Source organism: Mustelus asterias, chromosome 19 (assembly GCF_964213995.1).
Source record: "Mustelus asterias chromosome 19, sMusAst1.hap1.1, whole genome shotgun sequence".
Lineage (NCBI taxonomy): Eukaryota > Metazoa > Chordata > Chondrichthyes > Carcharhiniformes > Triakidae > Mustelus > Mustelus asterias.
Genome location: NC_135819.1, coordinates 17,985,131 through 18,007,860, shown reverse-complemented (window position 1 = coordinate 18,007,860; position 22,730 = coordinate 17,985,131). Strand labels below are relative to the sequence as shown.

Genomic DNA, 22,730 nt, shown 5'->3' with positions numbered 1-22,730 from the left:
TCCCAGCTGCACGTCAGGTTGATAAACAGCAGTGTCCAAGCAGAGTGCAGGGCTGCCAGGCTGAGACTAAGAGTTACCAAACCGGCGAGGGAGACCGATGGAGCACCAATTGGCCACCAGTTGGCATGACGACCCCGGGGCCAATACAATAAATTTGCTTCTATTCCATCAGTAACCCTTTGTGTACACACGGGACATACGAACAAGGAGGCCATTCGGCCCCTCGACCTTGCTCCTCTATGCTCAGGTTCTCAGGACTCAGGTTGTTGGGGTGTGCAATCCACAGCAGGTAAAACAGAAAACTAACTTTAGGGAGCCGGGTTCCGAGACCAGCAATGCTGAGAACATGTGTGGTTTTCTTCATTTATGCAAAGACTTCATTTTAAGATATTTCTGCCTATGCAATTACATCTAAATGCTAAAAAATTGCCCCTTAGTGTCCTGAGATGCGTAGGTTAGAGGGATTAGTGGGTAAATATGTAGGGATAAGTGGGTAGGGCCTGGGTGGGATTGCGGTCGGTGCAGACTCGATGGGCCAAATGGCCTCTTTCGGCACTGTAGGGTCTCTGTGATTCTAGATTGTCGGGGTTAACTAACTCGACCGCATTTTAAGACTCAGAAGGCATGCTGGGTTAGCTAGAAAAATTGACTGCATTTTTGGAAGTACAGTGCCAGCAAAGGCAGGCTTTTTCATAAGGCAAACAAAGTTTTTGATAACAACCGCAGCAGCAAGGTCTCATAACAGGCTGCAATGCCTGCTATTGCAGACAGAGACAGCCTGTGAAGGACACTCACAATAGCGACATAAGAATGAACATATAACAGACTGCTTTGAATTCTGTTTTGTTTAGTACAGGACTGGCAAAAAAGCCAGTATCTCTCTCTCCATTTTTTCTTTTTGCTTTCGATAGTGATTTAATTTTAAGTTCCGTTCATTAAAAGAAATTCATCGTATCAGTGCCGTCTCCGCCTATTCAAAGGAATGAACGGACTCTACATGTTCCAAAGATGTCAAGAGGGCCCAGAAGGAAAATGATAGTCACTCACCATAGTGGCTTGCTGCTGGTCTCCAACCAGCGTCTTCAGATCTAATAAATCGCCATCAGATTCATTCTGGAAAACAATGGAAAGAAGCATCACCGCACTAAATTTACTCGCGAGAAACACTTTGAAACTACTTCACTGACAGTAAGTTTTTTTAAGTTTATTTATTAATGTCACAAGTAGGCTTACATTGACACTGTAATGAAGTTACTGTGAAAATCTCCTAGTCGCCACACTCCGGCGCCTGTTCGGGGTACACTGAGGGAGAAATTAGCACGGCCAATGCACCTAACGTCTTTCGGACTGTGGGAGGAAACCGGAGCACCCGGAGGAAACCCACGCAGACACAGGGAGAATGTGCAGACTCCACACAGACAGTGACCCAAGCCAGGAATTGAACCCGGGTCCCTGGCACTGTGAGGCAGCAGTGCTAACCACTGCGCCACCGTGCCGTCCCGTTAGTACTAACTAACAGCAGCAGAGGACTGTTACTCTGCACACTGGTAACAAGGGTGCCAGACCACAAAATAGAGAAATAAGATTGCATCTCATATTAAACGGTCGCATTGCTGCATCAGCCTCTCTGTTTTGAGAGATATCAGAGTTTAGGTGTATCAGCAAACCGAGGGGCAAAGATAAAACAAGCAAACAAAAAATAAATGACAAACCAGGCACCTTTACTGTCATTAAAAACCCTACACTGCGGAAGGAGGCCATTCGGCCCATTGAGTCTGTACCAACAATCCCAACCAGGCCCAATCCCCAATACCCCGCATATTTTCCCCAAATCCCTCTAACCTACACATCCCGGGACACTAAGGGGCAATTTAGCATGGCCAGTCAACCCAACCAGCACATCTTTGGAGTGCTCTTGTTAAAAGTTCGACTGTGAGGTGCCATTGACCGAGTCCAGGGAGGAGGTTTGCCCTGCCAGGTGTGCTGGGGCCTGGCAAACTCCAAGAAGGAACTAAAGACTTGCTTCATTTTCATCCCACAGAACAGTACATTGAGGGAATCCAACCCCTTTTATTAACTCGCCACCAGTAGAAGGGCTGGGGTCTCAGTGTTTAGCCACATTGCTCATTTCTGACAGTGGCAGCGCCTGGGTCAAGGAGTTCCAGCTCGAGCAACGGGTTGCTGCTTTGGTTGTGAAGCCATGCCACTCACTAACTCACGGAGCAGCGAAAGCTGAAGAGTAAATGATAAGGGAAGGCAGGTTCCCTGCCAGCTCCACTGTGGTCCTCTACAGAGAGATCTTCCACTCAGTGGCCTAACCCCCTGCGGTTCCAGAGAAACACGAACAAGGGTGGGGGGGGGGGAATAAATCCAGCATGCTTGTTAATTGCTGATCTGGGGTAGGGTGGGATCCCAGGTCTGTCAGAGTCTGCGTAAGGAGGGCTGCTTAGAGAGAGCGCAAGAGCAAGGAGAGGTGCAAAATCGGTACGAAGGACTCAGGGGCCCAGGCAAAGCACATTCCATTGCAAAGAATGACAGGAGCATGCAGATTACCAGCTTTAAAGAGTAAAGTGTGAATCGATCAAAAGCCATTCTGGACCATTCATGCAACACCGATGCCACCGGCCAAATCTAGTTCACTCTCATGCCAGGGGGTCCGAGGGAAAACTTGTACGTTTCTCCCCCAGGTTGCCTCACACCCGAAAATGCTCAAAGCCTGCTGCTCCGCCATGCATGCTCATTCTCAGATAACACTTGCAAAGCACAGCAACGGGAGCACCGCAACACGACACCTCATTAGCAGTAAGCGGCAGTGTCATTTTCCGAGATGTACCTCTAAATCCTCCTGTGCTTGGTGAGCTTCATTCTGCCCCATTGCTTTTCAGTTTACTCTGCCAAGTCCTCCCATAGGGCTGGGCCCTTGTCCAGAACGCAAGGGCAGAACTTGCGAGGAGAGGGGGGGACGGGGGCGGAAAAACAAAACAAAAGCCAGAGATAATTTGTCACCATCTCACTCTTTTGAATTTGAAATTCTATGCAGTCTGGAAGCGCACCGGATGCATTCCTCCCCGAAAGTAACCACTGGTAAGGCTCCCTCTCACAGCACACAGCATCAGCTATCGATTGCTCCCAACACTTCTACTCTGGTTGTGCCACAGGAAGTTACGCCAGAATCTTATCTGGCAGAAGACAAGGCCACAGATAAGGGGAATGACGCATAGATTAACTGTAAATTGTAAACAAGATCACATCTTGGACCGTCATGTTCACAAGTAGGCCTGAGATCTCAGGCTCGACCGGAGTGTGCTAGCTTTCCTCAGGGACACCTGGAAATCAGGATAATGCAACAATTTCTGCATCCGTGGAAGAATGTCAACTAAAAGTAGAAGCAATATTCTCGGAAACACCTCTGGGCGCTCCACCTATCGGCTTGATATTTAGTCCTGTATGAGCTTTCATTTCCTCCGTCGAAGCATCGGAAAGCCCAGAGTCTCCTCCCGCTGCGACCATCTGTCACCCTCGCGCTATCCAGCCTCCTACAGGGCCAATATTGGTGACCTCCGAGTTCCATTTGCCCCCGAGCTGAGTGACCGACCCCATTTATTCTCAATCAGCACCACCAGAGTAGAGGCCGTGACCAACTCTGCCTCCACTCGTCTGTTACTGAAACCCTTGTGCGTCTCTCTCTCTCCTCCCAGATCCAACCAGCTCAACAAAGGGTCATCCAGACTCCAAACGTTGGCTCTATTCTCTCTCCACAGATGCTGTCGGACCGGCTGAGATTTTCTGTTTTTGTTCGAGTCCAGGGCTTTGTCAACTGCCACATTTCCGTTGCTCTTTCAGCTCCCCGGCCTGCCCGACCCACCTCTCCCCCACTTGGCCATCTGTCCCTAGCTGTTCAACTGCTCCCATTAACACTTTCTGCTGTCAACTTGCGTCACCATTAGCATCTTTAGAATCCCTACAGTGCAGAAGGGGGCCATTCAGTCCTCGAGTCTGCACTGACCACAATCCCACTCAGGCCCTATTCCCGTAACCCCACATACATACCCTGCTAAACCCCTGACACTGGGGTCAATTTGGCATTGCCAATCCACCTAACCTGCACATCCTTCATCCCTTAATGGCAGCATTAACACTTTGTCCCAAGCCCATGACAAATTAGTCCCTATCTCCTTTACCCTTGGTCTTCTTTTCTGCTCCACTCCTCTGCCCCCTTTCCCATTCTCCACATTTCTATCTTGCTTCACCTCTGTACAAAGATCATTTAGGCCCAAGCTGCCAGATCTGCTGAGTTTATCCAGCATCTTATGGCTTTATTTCAGGTTTTCAGCATCCCCAGTACTTTGCTTTTACTTGCCCAAATGCCGTCTCTTGTCTTTCCATTGTGCCACCGTACCGCCCACGGAAGAGTGGTTAGCCCTGCTGCCTCACAGCGCCAGGGACCCGGGTTCGATTCCCGGCTTGGGTCACTGTCTGTGCGGAGTCCGCACCTTCTCCCCGTGTCTGCGTGGGCTTCCTCCGGGTGCTCCGGTTTCCTCCCACAGTCTGAAAGACGTGCTGGGGACATTGAACCGAACAGGCGCCAGAGTGTGGCGACTAGGGGAATTGCACAGTAACTTCATTGTAGTGTTAATGCAAGCCTTACTTGTGACTAATAAATAAACTTTCATAAGCTCATCCTAAACTCTGCTTTCGTCTGACTCTAGCCTCTTACAGAGCAGATACATTGAAGAGAAGGCTAGGCCAATACAGGAGGGTGAGAGGAACAGAAGGATGTGCATGTGGACGGGGTGTAAGGAAGCGGGGTGGGAGTTGGTTCAAATGGAACATAAACAGCAGCACAGGCCAGCACGAGCATGTCACTCTGTGGGGAGAAACACTGTGGGAGATCAGTCATTGTGAAGTATGGAGGTGGTGGAATACTCCAACATCCTGGAAATATTTCAGCTCCCGGACCCCTTGCACTTGTTCTCTCTCCATCTTCACAAGTCTAACTTGATGACTAGGCCTCCAGTTCATTTCCACATCTTTCCTGGACATTCATTCATCCCCAGGAAGCATAGAACATTACAGCGCAGTACAGGCCCTTCGGCCCTCGATGTTGCGCCGACCTGTGAAACCAATCTAAAGCCCATCTAACCTACACTATTCCAATATCATCCATATGTTTACCCAAGGACCATTTAAATGCGTTTAAAGTTGGCGAGTCCACTACTGTTGCAGGCAGGGCATTCCACGCCCTTACTACTCTCTGAGTAAAGAACCTACCTCTGACATCTGTCCTATATCTATCACCCCTCAATTTAAAACTATGTCCCCTCGTGCTAGCTATCACCATCCGAGGAAAAAGGCTCTCACTGTCCACCCTATCTAATCCTCTGATCATCTTGTATACCTCTATTAAGTCACCTCTTAACCTTCTTCTCTCTAACGAAAACAGCCTCAAGTCCCTCAGCCTTTCCTCATAAGACCTTCCCACCATACCAGGCAACATCCTGGTAAATCTCCTCTGCACCCTTTCCAAAGCACCTTAGGACTTTGGAAAAATACTGACTGTTGTTCAGAAGCACTAATTGGCTGCTGTACTAATTTTAGTTTAGTTTATCTATTAGTGTCGCAAGTAGGCTTACATTAACACTGCAATGAAGTTACTGTGAAAATCCCCTAGTTGACACACTCCGGCGCCTGTTTGGGTACACTGAGGGAGAATTTAGCACAGCCAATGCGCCCTAACCAGCACGTCTTTCGGACTGTGGGAGGAAACCGGAGGACCCGGAGGAAACCCATGCAGACACGGGGAGAACTTGCAGACTCCGCACAGACAGTGACCCAAGCGGGGAATCAAATCCGGGTCCCTGGCGCTGTGAGGCAGCAGTACCGTGCCACCCAACATTGCTACAGTGACTACACATCAAGAAGTACTTCATTGGCCATAGTGCTTTTGGACATCTGAATACCAGGAAAGGTGCTACATAAATGCACCAGTTACTTATATTACTCGTTTTATGCCTTCAGCACAACTCAAGATGAGGAATAATAGAGCCACGGTCTGAAGCATGAATAAAACGGATACTAACAAGAGCAATGAAGGTAGTATCCCGCCCTCCCAATCATCATACTAACAGGAACACCACCTCTCTATCCAGAGTGCATCAAATCATAGAATCCCTACAGTGCAGAAGGAGGCCATTCAGCCCATCGAGTCTGCACCGACACCAATCCCACCCAGGGCCTATCCCCGTAACCCCACATATTTACCCCGCGAATCCCCTGACACTAAGGGGCAATTTAGCAATGGCCAATCAACCAAGCCCAACATCTTTGGGCTGTGGGAGGGAACCGGAGCACCCGGAAGAAACCCACGCAGACACGGGGAGCATGTGCAGACCCACACAGACAGTGACCCAAGGAATTGAACCTGGCAGCAGTGCTAACCACTGTGCAGCAGTGCTAACCACTGTGCCACCGTGCCACCCCAAGGGGCGCTCCAAAGGAATCCTCCTTTGGAATGGCCCTCCATTTATAGCAGGGCAGAGCAGGAAGGTGTCAGAATCTGCGCACTCAACGGATTAACAGCCCCAGGGCCCCAGTTATGTGAATGTTGGAGGTGATTACACACCAAAAAGTACTTCATTGGCCCTCCTTTCGGACATCTGCAAAGTAGGAAAGGTGCTGCGTCGATGCAGGAAGAGAAATTGGGGCCCACGTGTAAATGAAACCAGTGAGTGCTCCAGGGTACATGGCATGCCCCGGTGAAGAGCTGTGTTCCTGGGCAGCAGCCTGGTCTATTCACAATATTGCTGCCGCCCTCATGTTGAATTCACTCCAGGAAGGACAGATTTTGTGCAAAGGATGTGCCTATGCAAATTTCTGAAGTGCAAGTGAAATACAAAGCAGACATGTCCCATTTCACAGTTCCATCATTTGCATTCTTCTGCCTCCGCTGGCGCACGCAACGCTCCCAAAGCCAGGTGAACTGCTTCATTTACAGCCTGTGGGGCAACTCATATCGATGCACACAGACAAGCTGAGGGGGCAAGACGAAACGGGAGAGATTTAGGACAAGGCAGACTGTTTGGGGGGTGGGGGGGGGAGAGAGAGAGAGAGAGAGAGAGAGAGAGAGGGAGTAAAGTTATTCCCTCCCTCCGAGAACTCGGAAATTCACTTTCAGGTTTAGTGGTTGGGGCAGGAAACGTTACTCAAGATTAGACTGGATAGGTGGGTGAGGGGTACACAGATAAATGGGAACAGGATGGGCAAATGTGGGTGGCACAGTGGTTAGCACTGCTGCCTCACACTGCCAGTGACCCGGGTTCAATTCTGGCCTCTGGTAACTTTGTGTAGAATTTGCACGTTCTCCCAGTGTCTGCATGGGTTTCCTCTGGGTGCTCCAGTTTCCTTCCACACTCCGAAAGATGCGCACGTTAGGTGGATTGGCCATGCCAAATCGCCCCTTCGTGTCCCAAGATGTGCCGGTTAGGTGGATTGGCCATGCTAAATTGCCCCTTAGTATCCCAAGGTTAGATGGATTAGCCATGTTAAATGTGTGTCATCAGGAGTATAGAAACACAGAGGGACCTAGGTGTGCAAGTCCACAAATCCTTGAAGGTGGCAACACAGGTGGAGAAGGTGGTGAAGAAGGCATATGGTATGCTTGCCTTTATAGGACGGGGTATAGAGTATAAAAGCTGGAGTCTGATGATGTATAGAACGCTGGTTAGGCCACATTTGGAGTACTGCGTCCAGTTCTGGTTGCCGCACCACCAGAAGGATGTGGAGGCGTTAGACAGAGTGCAGAGAAGGTTTACCAGGATGTTGCCTGGTATGGAGGGTCTTAGCTATGAGGAGAGATTGGGTAAACTGGGGTTGTTCTCCCTGGAAAGACGGAGAATGAGGGGAGATTTAATAGAGGTGTACAAGATTATGAAGGGGATAGATAGGGTGAACGGTGGGAAGCTTTTTCCCAGATCAGAAGTGACGATCACGAGGGGTCACGGGCTCAAGGTGAGAGGGGCGAAGTATAACTCAGATATTAGAGGGATGTTTTTTTACACAGAGGGTGGTGGGAGCCTGGAATGCGCTGCCAAGTAGGGTGGTGGAGGCAGGCACGCTGACATCGTTTAAGACTTACCTGGATAGTCAGATGAGCAGCCTGGGAATGGAGGGATACAAACGATTGGTCTAGTTGGACCAAGGAGCGGCACGGGCTTGGAGGGCCGCGGGGCCTGTTTCCTGTGCTGTACTGTTCTTTGTTCGGGGTTACACGGATATGGTGGGGTGGGGAAGGCCTGGGTAAGATATCCTGTCAGAGAGTCAGTGCAGACTCGATGGGCCAAATGGCCTCTTCCGCACTGTTGGGATTCTATGATTCAGAAAATGTGATCAGAAATCTTTGCCCACACGAAAGGGAAATGCTGACATGGGCTAAAGAGGCCAAATGGTATTACTCCATATCGTAATTTTTTACCAACTTCGACCATCATGAACAGAGTATTTCTAACACTACAGTCTGACCATGTTACAGGCCAGGATGGTTGATGCTTCACATATCTAGGCTCCATAATCACCAACAATCTGTCACTCAAGGCTGAAATCAACAGAGAGAGTGAAAAAGCTGTTCTGAACAAGCTGACTAAGGGAGTGTGGAAAAACAACCTGACGGAGAACACCAAACTACAACTCTGCTAAGCCTATTCCTCAGTGCACTGCTCTACAATGCTGAGACCTGGACAACACATGCTAGGCAGGAGAAAAGGCTGATCAGTTTCCACCTTCACTGTCTGAGACACGTCCTCAATGTCGCTTGGCAGGGCAAGGTCACCACCCAGGCGTCCTTGGAGCCTGCAAATGTTGCTGAGTCAGCGATGTTGGCACAGGCTTGGCCACGTTCATAGAATCTTCCATTGCAGAAGGAGGCCAATCGGCCCATCGAGTCTGCACCGACCACAATCCCACCCAGGCCCTATCCTATCCCCATGCATTTACCCTAGCTAGTCCCCCCGACACTAAGGGGGCAATTTAGCATGGCCAATCCACTTAACCCGCACATCTCTGGAGGAAGCCGGAGCATCAGGCTTTCTGCTCCGCCATTCAATATGACCATGGCTATCCTCGATCTCAACGCCATATTCCCACTTTCCCCCCATAACCCCTGATGCCATTAAAATCTAAAACGTGGAGAAGAGGCTGGCCGCTAATGTGAAATGGAATTCCAAACGTGTTTACCACATATATCAATCGTAAAAAGGTGATAAAGGGCTCTCATAGACTGGGCGTTAGTATGGCGGAGACTCTAAATGAGTATTTTAATTCTACCCTTACCAAGGAAGATGCTCTTCTAATGGGCCTCCAAACAGTCTTGAATATATTCAGTGATTTTCCCTCCACATCTTTCTGTGGAAGAGAATCCCACCCTTTGAAGTGAAGAATTTCTCCTCATCTCAGTCCTAAATGGTCCACCCTGTATCCGGAGACTATGCCCCCCTGGTTCTAGATATCTCCCACTAGGGGAAACATCCACCCTGATTGGAGTCTGTCCGGCTCTGTTAGAATTTTATACGTTTCAATCTGATCTTTCCTCTTTATAAACTCCAGGCCCAGTCGAAGCAAGTCTCTCCTCAGAGAACAGCCTCACCAAGCAATCAAACAAAGCGCAGCTCGAAGCTATACACCGGAGAGTGATGTGAGGAGACAGCAAGGACCATGCGGACTCTTGCAGCTTGCACTCCCGGGTGTAATGCAAACTCACCCACCTTAGCTCCTGCAAGCGAGCGGGAGAGCTCTGTGACATGAAGTGACTGCTACGCTATACAGCCCGAGCTACTCCATATCAGGTCCTCTGCTGCGTTCTGGACACAGAATACAGTCAAACACAAAGCAGGTCATTCAGGCCTCAATAGACCACAGGATTATCCTTCTGACTTTATGAAGAAAGCGTGTGCGATGTGACCAGCCGGACATGAAGTGATTCTCCTACACGCTCTCCACATTTGCAGGCTGTGAACCTCTACTCCACACAGTACCAGACAGGGTGTCTCAGAGGCTGTTTCTCCGCAAGGACTTTGTCACTGTACAACAGACACGTACAGTCAAAGGATACTCTGCTTTTGCAGGATAAATTGCAGAACTGCAGGCTTCTGAGATATATCCTTGCTAAATATTTGAACGGTCTCAATTCTAAAGAGCAAATGTCTAATGGGCTCTGCTAATCCGCCTCCCTGCCTGCATCAATATGAAGACTCACCTCAGGGCAATGCAGTGTGCCGCTGATAGGAGGTCCGTTTGCAATCGGCTCTGGAATGAGCTGTGCAGCTTCCAGCCAGCTGCAAGTTAAAGCAACGCTTTGGTGACTCAGCACTTTACACAAATGCTGAGCCCCAACACTGCCAGTACATTGTGAAATCCCACACACACACACACACACACACACGCCAGCTTCGGAGCCCCGATAGCAGCAGCTGTGGCTACCTGCTTTCCTCTCCTGGCTGTCCACAACTGGATTCTCAACTTCCAGAAATACTTTGGGGAGGGTGGGGTGCGGACGTCTCTCCTTTCCGCTCGAGTGCCCTGGTGTTTCTGCGACTGCAGGTGTGTATCCAGGATTGTACGCCCCTCCCTGGTGCCAGGGGCAAGGGTGAGACTTTTATGGCTGCGGAGCGATTGATCCAGGAAGGGAGGGATGGTGGTTTGGTGTGGGGGTGGGGTGGATGGGGTGGGGATGTACATATTACAGAGGAGGTCGCATTTATCTAAATTAAACTCCCCACCTGCCATTCATCAGCCCACTGGCCCAATTGATCAAGATACCGTTGCAAATCCTTCACTGTCCAGTATGCCACCAATCTTGGTGTCATCTGCAAACTTCCTAACCATGCCTCCTAAGTTTGCATTCAAATCCTTAATATAAATGACAAATAACAGTGGACCCAGCACCGATCCCTGAGGCACACCGCTGGTCACAGGCCTCCAGTTTGAAAAACAACCCTCTACAACCACCCTCTGGCTTCTGTCATCAGGCCAATTTTGTGTTCATTTGGCTACCTCACCCTGGATCCCGTGAGATTTAACCTTATGCAACAACCTACCATGCGGTACCTTGTCAAAAGCCATGCTAAAGTCCATGTAGACAACATCAACTGCACTACCCTCATCTACCTTCTTGGTTACCCCTTCAAAAAACTCAATCAAATTTGAGAGACATGATTTTCCACTCACAAAGCCATGCTGTCCGTAATCAGTCGATAAAAGCAAATTACTGCGGATGCTGGAATCTGAAACCAAAAGGGAAAATGCTGGAAAATCTCAGCAGATCCGGAAGTCTTAAAGTGCATCAAGGTAATTAAATCTCCATGACCTGATGAAGTGTATCCCAGGACATCGTGGGAAGCTAGAGAGGAAATTGCGGGTCTCCGAGCAGAGATATTCAAATCATTGACAGCCACAGATGAGGTGCCTGAAGATTGGAGAGTGGCAAATGTTGTGCCTTTGTTTAAGAAGGACTGCAGGGAAAAACCTGGGAGTTACAGGCCGGTGAGCCCAACGTCTGTAGTGGGTAAGGTTTAGAAGGTATTCTGAGAGACAGGATCTACAGGCATTTAGAGAGGCAAGGACTGATTGGGGACAACCAAAGGAGAAAATGCTGGAAAATCTCAGCAGGTCTGGCAGCATCTGTAAGGAGAGAAAAGAGCTGACGTTTCGAGTCCAGGTGATCCTTTGTCAAAGGGTCATCTGGACTGGAAACGTCAGCTCTTTACTCACCTTACAGATGCTGCCAGACCTACTGAGATTTCCCAGCATTTTCTCTTTTGGTTTCAGATTCCAGCATCCGCAGTAATTTGCTTTTATCGATTGGTTGGGGACAGCATGGTCTTGTGAGTGGAAAATCATGTCTCACAAATTTGATTGAGTTTTTTGAGGGGGTCACCAAGAAGGTAGATGAGGGCAGTGCAGTTGATGTTGTCTACATGGACTTTAGCAAGGCGATTGACAAGGTACCGCATGGTAGGTTGTTGCATAAGGTTAAATTTCACGGGATCCAGGGTGAGGTAGCCAAATGAACACAAAATTGGCCTGATGACAGAAGCCAGAGGGTGGTTGTAGACGGTTGTTTTTCAAACTGGAGGCCTGTGACCAGCGGTGTGCCTCAGGGATCGGTGCTGGGTCCACTGTTATTTGTCATTTATATCAATGATTTGGATGCGAACTTAGGAGGCATGGTTCGGAAGTTTGCAGATGACACCAAGATTGATGGCACACTGGACAGTGAAGGTTATCTAGGATTGCAACGGTATCTTGATCAATTGGGCCAGTGGGCTGATGAATGGCAGATGGAGTTTAATTTAGATAAATGTGAGGTGATGCATTTTGGTAGATCGAACCAGGGAAGGACTTACTCAGTTAATGGTAGGGCGTTGGGGTGAGTTATAGAACAAAGAGATCTAGGGGTACAAGTTCATAGCTCATTGAAAGTGGAGTCACAGGTGGACAGAGTGGTGAAGAAGGCATTTGGCACACCTGGTTTCACTGGTCAGAACATTGAATCCAGGAGTTGGGGTATCTTGCTGAAGTTGTACAAGACATTGGTAAGGCCACACTTGGAATACTGTGTACAGTTCTGGTCGCCTTAACATAGAACGGATATTATTAAACTAGAAAGAGTGCAGAAAAGATTTACCAGGATACTATTGAGACTTGATGGTTTGAGTTATAAGGAGAGGCTGGATAGACTGAGACTTTTTTTTCTGGAGCATAGGAGGCTGAGAGGTGATCTTTGAGAGATCTATAAAATAATGAGGGGAACAGATCAGCTAGATAGTCAATATCTTTTCCCAAAGGTAGGGGAGTCTAAAATTAGAGGGCATAGGTTTAAGGTGAGAGGGGAGAGATACAAAAGTGCCCAGAGGGGCAATTTTTACACACACAGGGTGGTGAGTGTCTGGAACAAGCTGCCAGAGGTAGTAGTAGAGGCGGGTACGATTTTATCTTTTGAAAAGCATTTAGACAGTTACATGGGTGCGATGGGTATAGAGGGATATGGGCCAAATGCGGGCAAGTGGGACTAGCTTAGTGGTTAAAAACAAAACAACGGCATGGACAATTTGGGCCAAAGGGCCAGTTGCCATGCTGTAAACCTCGATGACTCTCTGAGTCCGTACAACTCTTCTTTGGAAGATGGGGGCTCTTTCAGCTGCATCGGCTTGTGTTCGAGTCTGGGGCTGGAAACAATTTGGCCCTGGGGGACTAGCCACTCGAGTAATGGTATCATCATAGAATCATAGAAACCCTACAGTGCAGAAGGAGTCCATTCGGACCATCGAGTCTGCACCAACAACAACCAGGCCCTACCCACATCACCCCACATATTTACCCTGCTAATCCCTCTAACCTACACATCCCAGGACACTAAGGGGCAATTTACATAGCCAATCAACTTAACCTGCACATTTTTGGAGTGAGGGGGGAAAGTGGAGCACCCGGTGGAAACCCACGCAGACATGGGGCGAACGTGCAAGTTCCGCGCAGGCAGTGACCCGAGCCGGGAATCGAACCCGGGTCCCTGGAGCTGGAGCTGTGAGGCAGCAGTGCTAACCACTGTTGTGACATTAATTATGACAAGTCTCTGACCTTCATACAACATCAGTTTTCTTGGAATCTGGACCTTCTGGACCAACTCAAATGCTGACACAAAGCACATTATTCAGCACACCGATTATTCCCTGACTAGATCCGTGATCATGATGTGGAGATGCCGGCATTGGACTGGGGTAAACACTAAGAACAGATATCCACTCCATCTGACGAAGGAGCAGCGCTCCGAAAGCTAATAGCATTTGCTACCAAATAAACCTGTTGGACTTTAACTGGTGTTGTTAAAACTCTTACTAGATCAGTGATCCCAGTTTTCCCAATCTCCCGTTTAATGTCACGTGTTACAAAAATTGTTTTGCTTTAACTTTGACTTCCCACGTTTCTTTTCTCATTTCGTACTCTAACTATCCACCTACATTATTTTATCTATTTATCTCTTTTTAAAAGATGGTTCAACGCCATTTGCACTTCCAACAGGCGCAACCCATTCCTGGACAATCAGGCCACAAAAATATCTCCCACCTGCACAGAAGCACCTGGGACCTTCATTTCAAGACATTGCAATTATCTGAGTGCGCCAAACAGTAAGGGGTGCTCAGATACAACACACAAGCAGGGATAGTGGACCAGCAACCTGTCCTTATGACTATTGATGCATCAACGCCTCTACTTTCTCACAAGACTAAGGAAATTTGGCATGTCAGCTACACCTCCCACCAGCTTTTACAGATGCACCATAGAAAGCATTCTTTCTGGTTGTATCGCAGCCCGGTATGGCTCCTGCTCTGCCCAAGACGACAAGTGACTACAAAAGGTCCTGAATGAAGCCCAGTCCATCACACAAACCAGCCTCCCATCCATTGACTCTATCTACTTCCCGCTGCCTCGGAAAAGCAGCCGGCATAATTAAGGACTCCACGCAGCCTGGACATTCTCTCTTCCACCTTCTTCCATCGGGAAAGTGATACAAAAGTCTGAGGTCACGCACCAACCGACTCAAGAACAGCTTCTTCCCTGCTGCCGTCGGACTTTTGAATGGACTTACCTTGCATTAAGTTGATCTTTCTCTACACCCTAGCTATGACTGTAACACTACATTCTGCACTCTCTCCTTTCCTTCTCTATGAACAGTATGCTTTGTCTGTATAGCGCGCAAGAGACAATACTTTTCATACTATATGTTAATACATGTGACAATAATAAATCAAAACTTTACAATCAATGGCTGCCATTCACTTGAGGCCCACCTGGACACTCCTATCTATCTGACCCCGCTATGATAAAACACCCCGTCGTGACTCAGTGACCACCCCCCGGCCATCCCCACCCTGCCATAACACAGGTCTGGATATCGCTGGATTAACAGTGTGAATAACTGCAACGTGCATCCAGCTGCTCATGATCCAAAGCGAAACTACTCCGAGTGCAAAACTGGCTTCACAAAGTGACCTGGTGTTGTGAGACTTCTCACTGTGTTCACAAAGTGCCCCCTCAGAATGGAGCTTCACAAACTGTCAGTGCAGCAGCGACGTGTGACCACCAGAATGTAAAACTTGCAGCTTGCAGCCCGAGACACTGACAGGAAACAACAGGCCGTCATCGCGGTGAGAGACAGCTTGGTGCAGGAACTGATCATCCGGGATGGGCTGCCAGTGGAGGGGAATGAGGGTGGGCAGGAGGGGGGGGGGGGGGGGGGTGCTGGGTGGGGGAGGTGAGCTGGGGGGCGGAGGGGGCGGGAGGCGGGGGGGGGGGGGAAGAGAGGGCAAGCTTGGGGGGGGTGGAGGGCGAGCTTTTGCGGGGGGGAGGGAGAGCTTGGGGGGGGGGGGAGGGCGAGCTTTGGGGGGGGGGGGGAGGGCGAGCTTGGGGGGGAGGGCGAGCTTGGGGGGGGGGGGAGGGCGAGCTTGGGGGGGGGAGGGTGAGCTTGGGGGGGGGGGGGAGGGGGCGAGCTTGGGGGGGGGGGGGGGGAGGGCGAGCTTGGGGGGGGGGGGGGAGGGCGAGCTTGGGGGGGGGGGGGGGAGGGCGAGCTTGGGGGGGGGAGGGCGAGCTTGGGGGGGGGGGAGGGCGAGCTTGGGGGGGGGGAGAGAGGGCGAGCTTGGGGGGGGGGGGGGGGGGAGGGCGAGCTTGGGGGGGGGGGGGAGAGGGCGAGCTTGGGGGGGGGGGGGAGGGCGAGCTTGCGGGGGGGGGGGGGAGGGCGAGCTTGCGGGGGGGGAGGGCGAGCTTGCGGGGGGGGGAGGGCGAGCTTGCGGGGGGGGAGGGCGAGCTTGCGGGGGGGGAGGGCGAGCTTGCGGGGGGGGAGGGCGAGCTTGCGGGGGGGGAGGGCGGCTTGCGGGGGGGGAGGGCGAGCTTGCGGGGGGGGAGGGCGAGCTTGCGGGGGGGAGGGCGAGCTTGCGGGGGGGAGGGCGAGCTTGCGGGGGGGAGGGCGAGCTTGCGGGGGGAGGGCGAGCTTGGTGGGGGGGGGGAGGAGGGCGAGCTTGGGGGGGGGGGAGGAGGGCGAGCTTGGGGGGGGGGGAGGAGGGCGAGCTTGGGGGGGGGGAGGAGGGCGAGCTTGGGGGGGGGGGGGAGGAGGGCGTGCTTGGGGGGGGGGGGGAGGAGGGCGAGCTTGGGGGGGGGGGGGAGGGAGGGCGAGCTTGGGGGGGGGGGGCGAGCTTGGGGGGGGGGGGGGGCGAGCTTGGGGGGGGGGGGGGAGGGCGAGCTTGGGGGGGGGGGGGGGGGAGGGCGAGCTTGGGGGGGGGGGGGAGGGGCGAGCTTGGGTGGGGGGGGGGGAGGGCGAGCTTGGGTGGGGGGGGGGGGAGGGCGAGCTGGGGGGGGGGGGGGAGGGCGAGCTTGGGGGGGGGGGGAGGGCGAGCTTGGGGGGGGGGGAGGGCGAGCTTGGGGGGGGGGGGGAGGGGCGAGCTTGGGGGGGGGGGGGGGCGAGCTTGGGGGGGGGGAGGGCGAGCTTGGGGGGGGGGAGGGCGAGCTTGGGGGGGGGGGGGGGAGGGCGAGCTTGGGGGAGGGGGGGAGGGCGAGCTTGGGGGGGGGGGGGAGGGCGAGCTTGGGGGGGGGGGGGGGGAGGGCGAGCTTGGGGGGGGGGGGGAGGGCGAGCTTGGGGGGGGGGGGGAGGGCGAGCTTGGGGGAGGGCGAGCTTGGAGGGGGGGAGGGCGAGCTTGGGGGGGGGGGGGAGGGCGAGCTTGGGGGGGGGGGAGGGCGAGCTTGGGGGGGGGGGGGAGGGCGAGCTTGGGGGGGGGGGGAGGGCGAGCTTGGGGGGGGGGGGGAGGGCGAGCTTGGGGGGGGGGGGGGAGGGCGAGCTTGGGGGGGGGGGGCGAGCTTGGGGGGGGGAGGGCGAGCTTGGGGGGGGGGGGGGGGGAGGGCGAGCTTGGGGGGGGGGTGGAGGTCGAGCTTGGGGGGGGGTGGAGGTCGAGCTTGGGGGGGGGGGGGGGGGAGGTCGAGCTTGGGGGGGGGGAGAGGGCGAGCTTGGGGGAGGGGAGAGGGCGAGCTTGGGGGAGGGGAGAGGGCGTGCTTGGGGGGGGGGGGAGGGCGAGCTTGGGGGGGGGGGGAGGGCGAGCTTGGGGGGGGGGGGGGAGGGCGAGCTTGGGGGGGGGGAGGGCGAGCTTGGGGGGGGGGGGGGGAGGGCGAGCTTGGGGGGGGGGGGGAGGGCGAGCTTGGGGGGGGGGGGAGGGCGAGCTTGGGGGGGGGGGGGGAGAGGGCGAGCTTGGGGGGGGGGGGGAGGGCGAGCTTGGGGGGGGGGGAGGGCGAGCTTGGGGGGGGGGAGGGCGAGCTTGGGGGGGGGGGGGGGAGGGCGAGCTTGGGGGGGGGGGGGGGAGGGCGAGCTTGGGGGGGGGGGGGGAGGGCGAGCTTGGGGGGGGGGGGAGGGAGGGCGTGGGGGGGGGGGGGGGGGGAGGGCGAGCTTGGGGGGGGGGAGGGCGAGCTTGGGGGGGGGGGAGGGCGAGCTTGGGGGGGGGGGAGGGCGAGCTTGGGGGGGGTGGAGGGCGAGCTTGGGGGGGTGGAGGGCGAGCTTGGGGGGGGGGGGGGGAGGGAGGGTGAGCTTGGGGGGGGGGGGAGGGAGGGCGAGCTTGGGGGGGGGGGAGGGGGGGCGAGCTTGGGGGGGGGGGGAGAGGGAGGGCGAGCTTGGGGGGGGGGGGGGAGAGGGAGGGCGAGCTTGGGGGGGGGGGGGGAGAGGGAGGGCGAGCTTGGGGGGGGGGGGGGGGAGGGCGAGCTTGGGGGGGGGGGGGGGGGGGGAGTGTGAGCTTGGGGGGGAAGTATTGGGGGCATATTATTGGGGGGCTATTGTTTAAGCATTGGGTGTTGTGGGGGGAGGTGTTGGGGAATAGAGGGTATTATGCACGGGGGCGCTACTTAAGGGGGCGCTACTTAAGGGGGTCATTATTTAAGCGGGCGCTATTTAAGGGGGGCACTATGTAAGGGGGCACTATGTAAGGGGGCACTATGTAAGGGGGGCACTATGTAAGGGGGGCACTATGTAAGGGGGGCACTATGTAAGGGGGGCACTATGTAAGGGGGGCACTATGTTAAGGGGGCACTATGTAAGGGGGGCACTATGTAAGGGGGGCACTATGTAAGGGGCGCACTATGTAAGGGGGGCACTATGTAAGGGGGGCACTATGTAAGGGGGGCACTATGTAAGGGGGGCACTATGTAAGGGGCGCACTATGTAAGGGGGCACTATGTAAGGGGGCACTATGTAAGGGGGGCACTATGTAAGGGGGGCACTATGTAAGGGGGGCACTATGTAAGGGGGGCACTATGTTAAGGGGGCACTATGTAAGGGGGGCACTATGTAAGGGGCGCACTATGTAAGGGGGGCACTATGTAAGGGGGGCACTATGTAAGGGGGGCACTATGTAAGGGGGGCACTATGTAAGGGGGGCACTATGTAAGGGGCGCACTATGTAAGGGGGGCACTATGTAAGGGGGGCACTATGTAAGGGGGTATTGGGGGCTTTGTTCTGGGGGTATAATATTGAGGGGTTATTGTTTAAAGGTGGGCTATCATGGGGGAGGGGTGAATTATTTAAGGGGGGGGTTAGGGTTACCACCTCCGGGCGGCTGCAGCCTCTCGCACCGCACAGCCCGCTCCCGCGCCCCGCTGGGCCCCAACCTGGGGCTCTGCACCTACCGGCTCTCTCCCCTCCCGGTGCTCGGCGCCGCCTCCCCGTCACAACATCACCTGGCCAACGCGGCCCGCCCCCGACAACGCGTCTGACTGACAGCCCGTCCGACCAATCGGACCGCGGCCCACCCACTGACTGACAGTCCATCCGACCAATAGGACTGCGGTCCGCCCCCCCGGCAACGCTCCTGACTGACAGCCCGCCCGACCAATGGGACTGCGGCCCACCCTCTGACTGACAGCCGGTTCAACCAATAGAAATTCAGTCCACCTACTGACTGACAGTGCGATCGACCAATGGTAATGCGGATAGGCCTCCAATTGATAACAGGTTGTACCAATAGGAAATGATTTCGTACAAGCACCGCCCACCACTCTATCCAATCAATGGGGCAGAAGGCGGGATCTTAGTGTTTGATTGACAGATGCAGAGTTTCGGGATATTTGACCACAGTAAGAAGTTTTACACCAGGTTAAAGTCCAACAGGTTTATTTGGCAGCAAAATCCACAAGCTTTCGGAGCGCTGCCCCTTCGTCAGGTGAGTGGGAGTTGTGTTCACAAACAGGGCAAATAAAGACACAAACTCAATTTACAGAATAATGGTTGGAATGCGAGTCTTTACAGGTAATCAAGTCTCAAAGGTACAGACAATGTGAGTGGAGAGAGGGTTAAGCACAGGTTAAAGAGGTGTGTATTGTCTCCAGACAGGACAGTTAGTGAGATTTTGCAAGCCCAGGCAAGTCGTGGGGGTTCCAGATAGTGTGACATGAACCCAAGATTCCCGTTTAGGCCGTCCTCAAGTGTGTGGAACTTGGCTATCAGTTTCTGCTCAGCGACTCTGCGCTGTCATGTGTCGTGAAGGCCGCCTTGGAGAGCACTTACCCGAAGATCAGAGACTGAATGCCCGTGACCACTGAAGTGTTCCCCAACAGGAAGAGAACAGTCTTGCCTGGTGATTGTCGAGCGGTGTTCATTCATCCGTTGTCGCAGCGTCTGCATGGTTTCCCCAATGTACCATGCCTCGGGACATCCTTTCCTGCAGCGTATCAGATAGACAACGTTGGCCGAGTTGCAAGACTGTGTACCGTGTACCTGGTGGACGGTGTTCTCACGTGAGATGATAGCTTCCGTGTCGATGATCCGGCACGTCTTGCAGAGGTTGCTGTGGCAGGGTTGTGTGGTGTCGTGGTCACTGTTCTCCTGAAGGCTGGGTAGTTTGCTGCGGACAATGGTCTGTTTCAGGTTGTGCGGTTGTTTGAAGGCAAGAAGTGGGGGTGTGGGGATGGCCTTGGCGAGATGTTCGTCTTCATCAATGACATGTTGAAGGCTCCAGAGAAGATTTCGTAGCTTCTCCGCTCCGGGGAAGTACTGGACGACGATGGGTACTCTGTCCGCCGTGTCCCGTGTTTGTCTTCTGAGGAGGTCGGTGTGGTTTTTCTCTGTGGCGCATCGGAACTGTCGATCGGTGGGTCGAGCGCCATATCCTGTTCTTATGAGGGCGTCTTTCAGCGTCTGTAGGTGTCTGTTGCGATCCCCCTCATCCGAGCAGATCCTGTGTATACGGAGGGCTTGTCCGTGGGGGATGGCTTCTTTAACGTGTTTAGGGTGGAAGCTGGAGAAGTGGAGCATCGTGAGGTTATCCGTGGGCTTGCGGTACAGTGAGGTGCTGAGGTGATCGTCCTTGATGGAGATGCGTGTGTCCAAGATTGCAATCGATTCCGGAGAGTAGTCCAAGGTGAGTCTGATGGTGGATGGAACTTGTTGATGTCATCATATAGTTGTTTCAGTGATTGGTCGCCATGAGTCCAAAGGAAGAAGATGTCATCAATGTATCTAGTGTATAGCATCGGTTGAAGGTCCCGTGCGGTGAAGAAGTCTTGTTCGAAACTGTGCATGAAGATGTTGGCATATTGAGGTGCGAATTTGGTCCCCATGGCTGTTCCGTGTGTCTGGATGAAGAACTGGTTGTTGAAGGTGAAGACATTGTGGTCACGATGAAGCGGATGAGTTGTAGAATTGCATCTGGAGATTGGCAGTTGTCGGCATTGAGTACTGAGGCCGTTGCAGCAATGCCATCGCCGTAGGGAATGCTGGTGTAGAGTGCCGAGACATCCATTGTGACGAGGAGTGCTCCTGGTTCAACTGCTCCATGTGTGCTGAGTTTCTGTAGGAAATCCGTAGTGTCGCGACAGAAACTGGGGGTTCTTTGTACAATGGGTTTCAGGATGCCCTCCACGTAAGCCGGAGAGGATCTCACACAGGGTCCCATTGCCTGATACGATGGGACGGCCGGGTGTGTTGGCCTTGTGTATGACAATGTGGTCATATCAGAGCTATCAATATTTGTCAGAATTGTTATGGTGCAGGAGGAGGCCATTTGAATTGAATTAATTCCGAATGATTGAATTGATTTCATAGAATCCCTACAGGACAGTGCAGGAGGCCATTCGGCCCATCGAGCCTGCACTGACTCTCTGAGAGAGTATCTCATCCAGGTCCTCTCGCACACCCAATCCCCGTAACCCTGCACATTTCGCATGGCCAATCCGCCTAACCTGCTCATCTTCGGACACTAACAGGCAATTTAGCATGGCCAATCCATCCAGTTGGCGCATTCTCCCCGTGTCTGCTCCAGATTTCCTCCCACATCCAAAGGCGTGCAGGTTAGGTGGATTGGCCATACTAAATTGCCCCTTAGTGTCAGGGGGACTAGCTAGGGAAAATGTATGGGGTTATGGGGATAGGGCCTGAGTGGGACTGTGGTCAGTGCAGACTCGATGGGCCGAATGGCCTCCTTCTGCTCTTATTTTCCATATATCTATGTGTCTGCGCCATTCATCATCCTAATCCCATCTTCCAGCATTGGTCCGTAGTCTTGCATGCTGTGGTGCTTGGAGTGCTCATCTAAATGCTTCTTAAATGTTCTTACATATGTTAGCAAGGTGGGTCAACCAAGGTGAGGATTCAAATCAGCCATGGTGGTATGGAATGATAGAACAGGCTTGAGGGGCTGAATGGTCTACTCCTGTTCCAGGGTTCTCGATTGAAGTTAATGGAGATAAGATTCAAGGGAGATGCCTGGCAGGCTGCCGATTCGCTATCGAGACAAGACCCCATGTTTCTCAAGCCATACACAGAGTTATAGAGTCACAGAGGTTTACAGCATGGAAACAGGCCCTTCGGCCCAACTTGTCCATGCCGCCCAGTTTTTAACCATGGAGCTTGTCCCAATTGCCCGCGTTTGGCCCATATCCCTCTATGCCCATCTTACCCATGTAACTGTCTAAATGCTTTTTAAAAGACAAAATTGTCCCCGCCTCTACTACTGCCTCTGGCAACTTGTTCCAGACACTCACCACCCTCTGAGTGAAACATTTGCCCCTCTGGACCCTTTTGTATCTCTCCCCTCTCACCTTAAACCTATGCCCTCTAATTTTAGACTCCCCTATCTTTGGAAAACGATATTGACTATCTAGCTGATCTATGCCCCTCTATTTTATAGACCTCTATAAGATCACACCTTAGCCTTCTACGCTCCAGAGAAAAAAGTCCCAGTCTATCCAGCCCCTCCTTATAACTCAAACCATCAAGTCCCGGTAGCATCCTAATAAATATTTTCTGCACTCTTTCTGGTTTAATAATATCCTTTCTATAATAGGGTGACCAGAACTGTACACAGTATTCCAAGTGTGGCCTTACCAATGTCTTGTACAACTTCAACAAGACATCCCAACTCCTGTATTCAATGTTCTGACCAATGAAACCGAGCATGCCGAATGCCTTCTTCACCACTCTGTCCAACTGTGCCTCCCCTTTCAAGGATCTATGAATTTGCACCCCTCGATCTTTTTGTTCTGTAACTCTCCCCAATGCCCCACCACTAACTGAGTAAGTCCTGTCCTGGTTTGATCTACCAAAATGCATCACCTCACATTTATCTAAATTAAACTCCAGGATGGACCTGTTCCCTTTTGCTGTCATTCCGTGATGAATTATAGACAAATCCTTGTGATATTGAGGCATGGGCAGATC

The 22,730-nt window shown here is 52.9% G+C and overlaps 1 protein-coding gene across 1 annotated transcript in view; it reads right to left on the bottom strand.

The window, feature by feature from the left end:
• Nucleotides 1-18,768, bottom strand: part of pnpla6 (patatin-like phospholipase domain containing 6) — a 199,900-nt gene extending 181,132 nt beyond the window's left edge. The window contains exons 1-3 of the mRNA XM_078235102.1: nucleotides 18,704-18,768; nucleotides 2,834-2,943; nucleotides 1,048-1,113 (exon numbers count right to left, since the gene is read on the bottom strand). Coding sequence (XP_078091228.1) covers nucleotides 1,048-1,113; nucleotides 2,834-2,875 — 108 coding nt within the window. The 5' untranslated portion in view covers nucleotides 2,876-2,943; nucleotides 18,704-18,768. The remainder of the gene's footprint in view (nucleotides 1-1,047; nucleotides 1,114-2,833; nucleotides 2,944-18,703) is intronic.
• Between the last annotated feature and the right edge of the window lie 3,962 nt (nucleotides 18,769-22,730).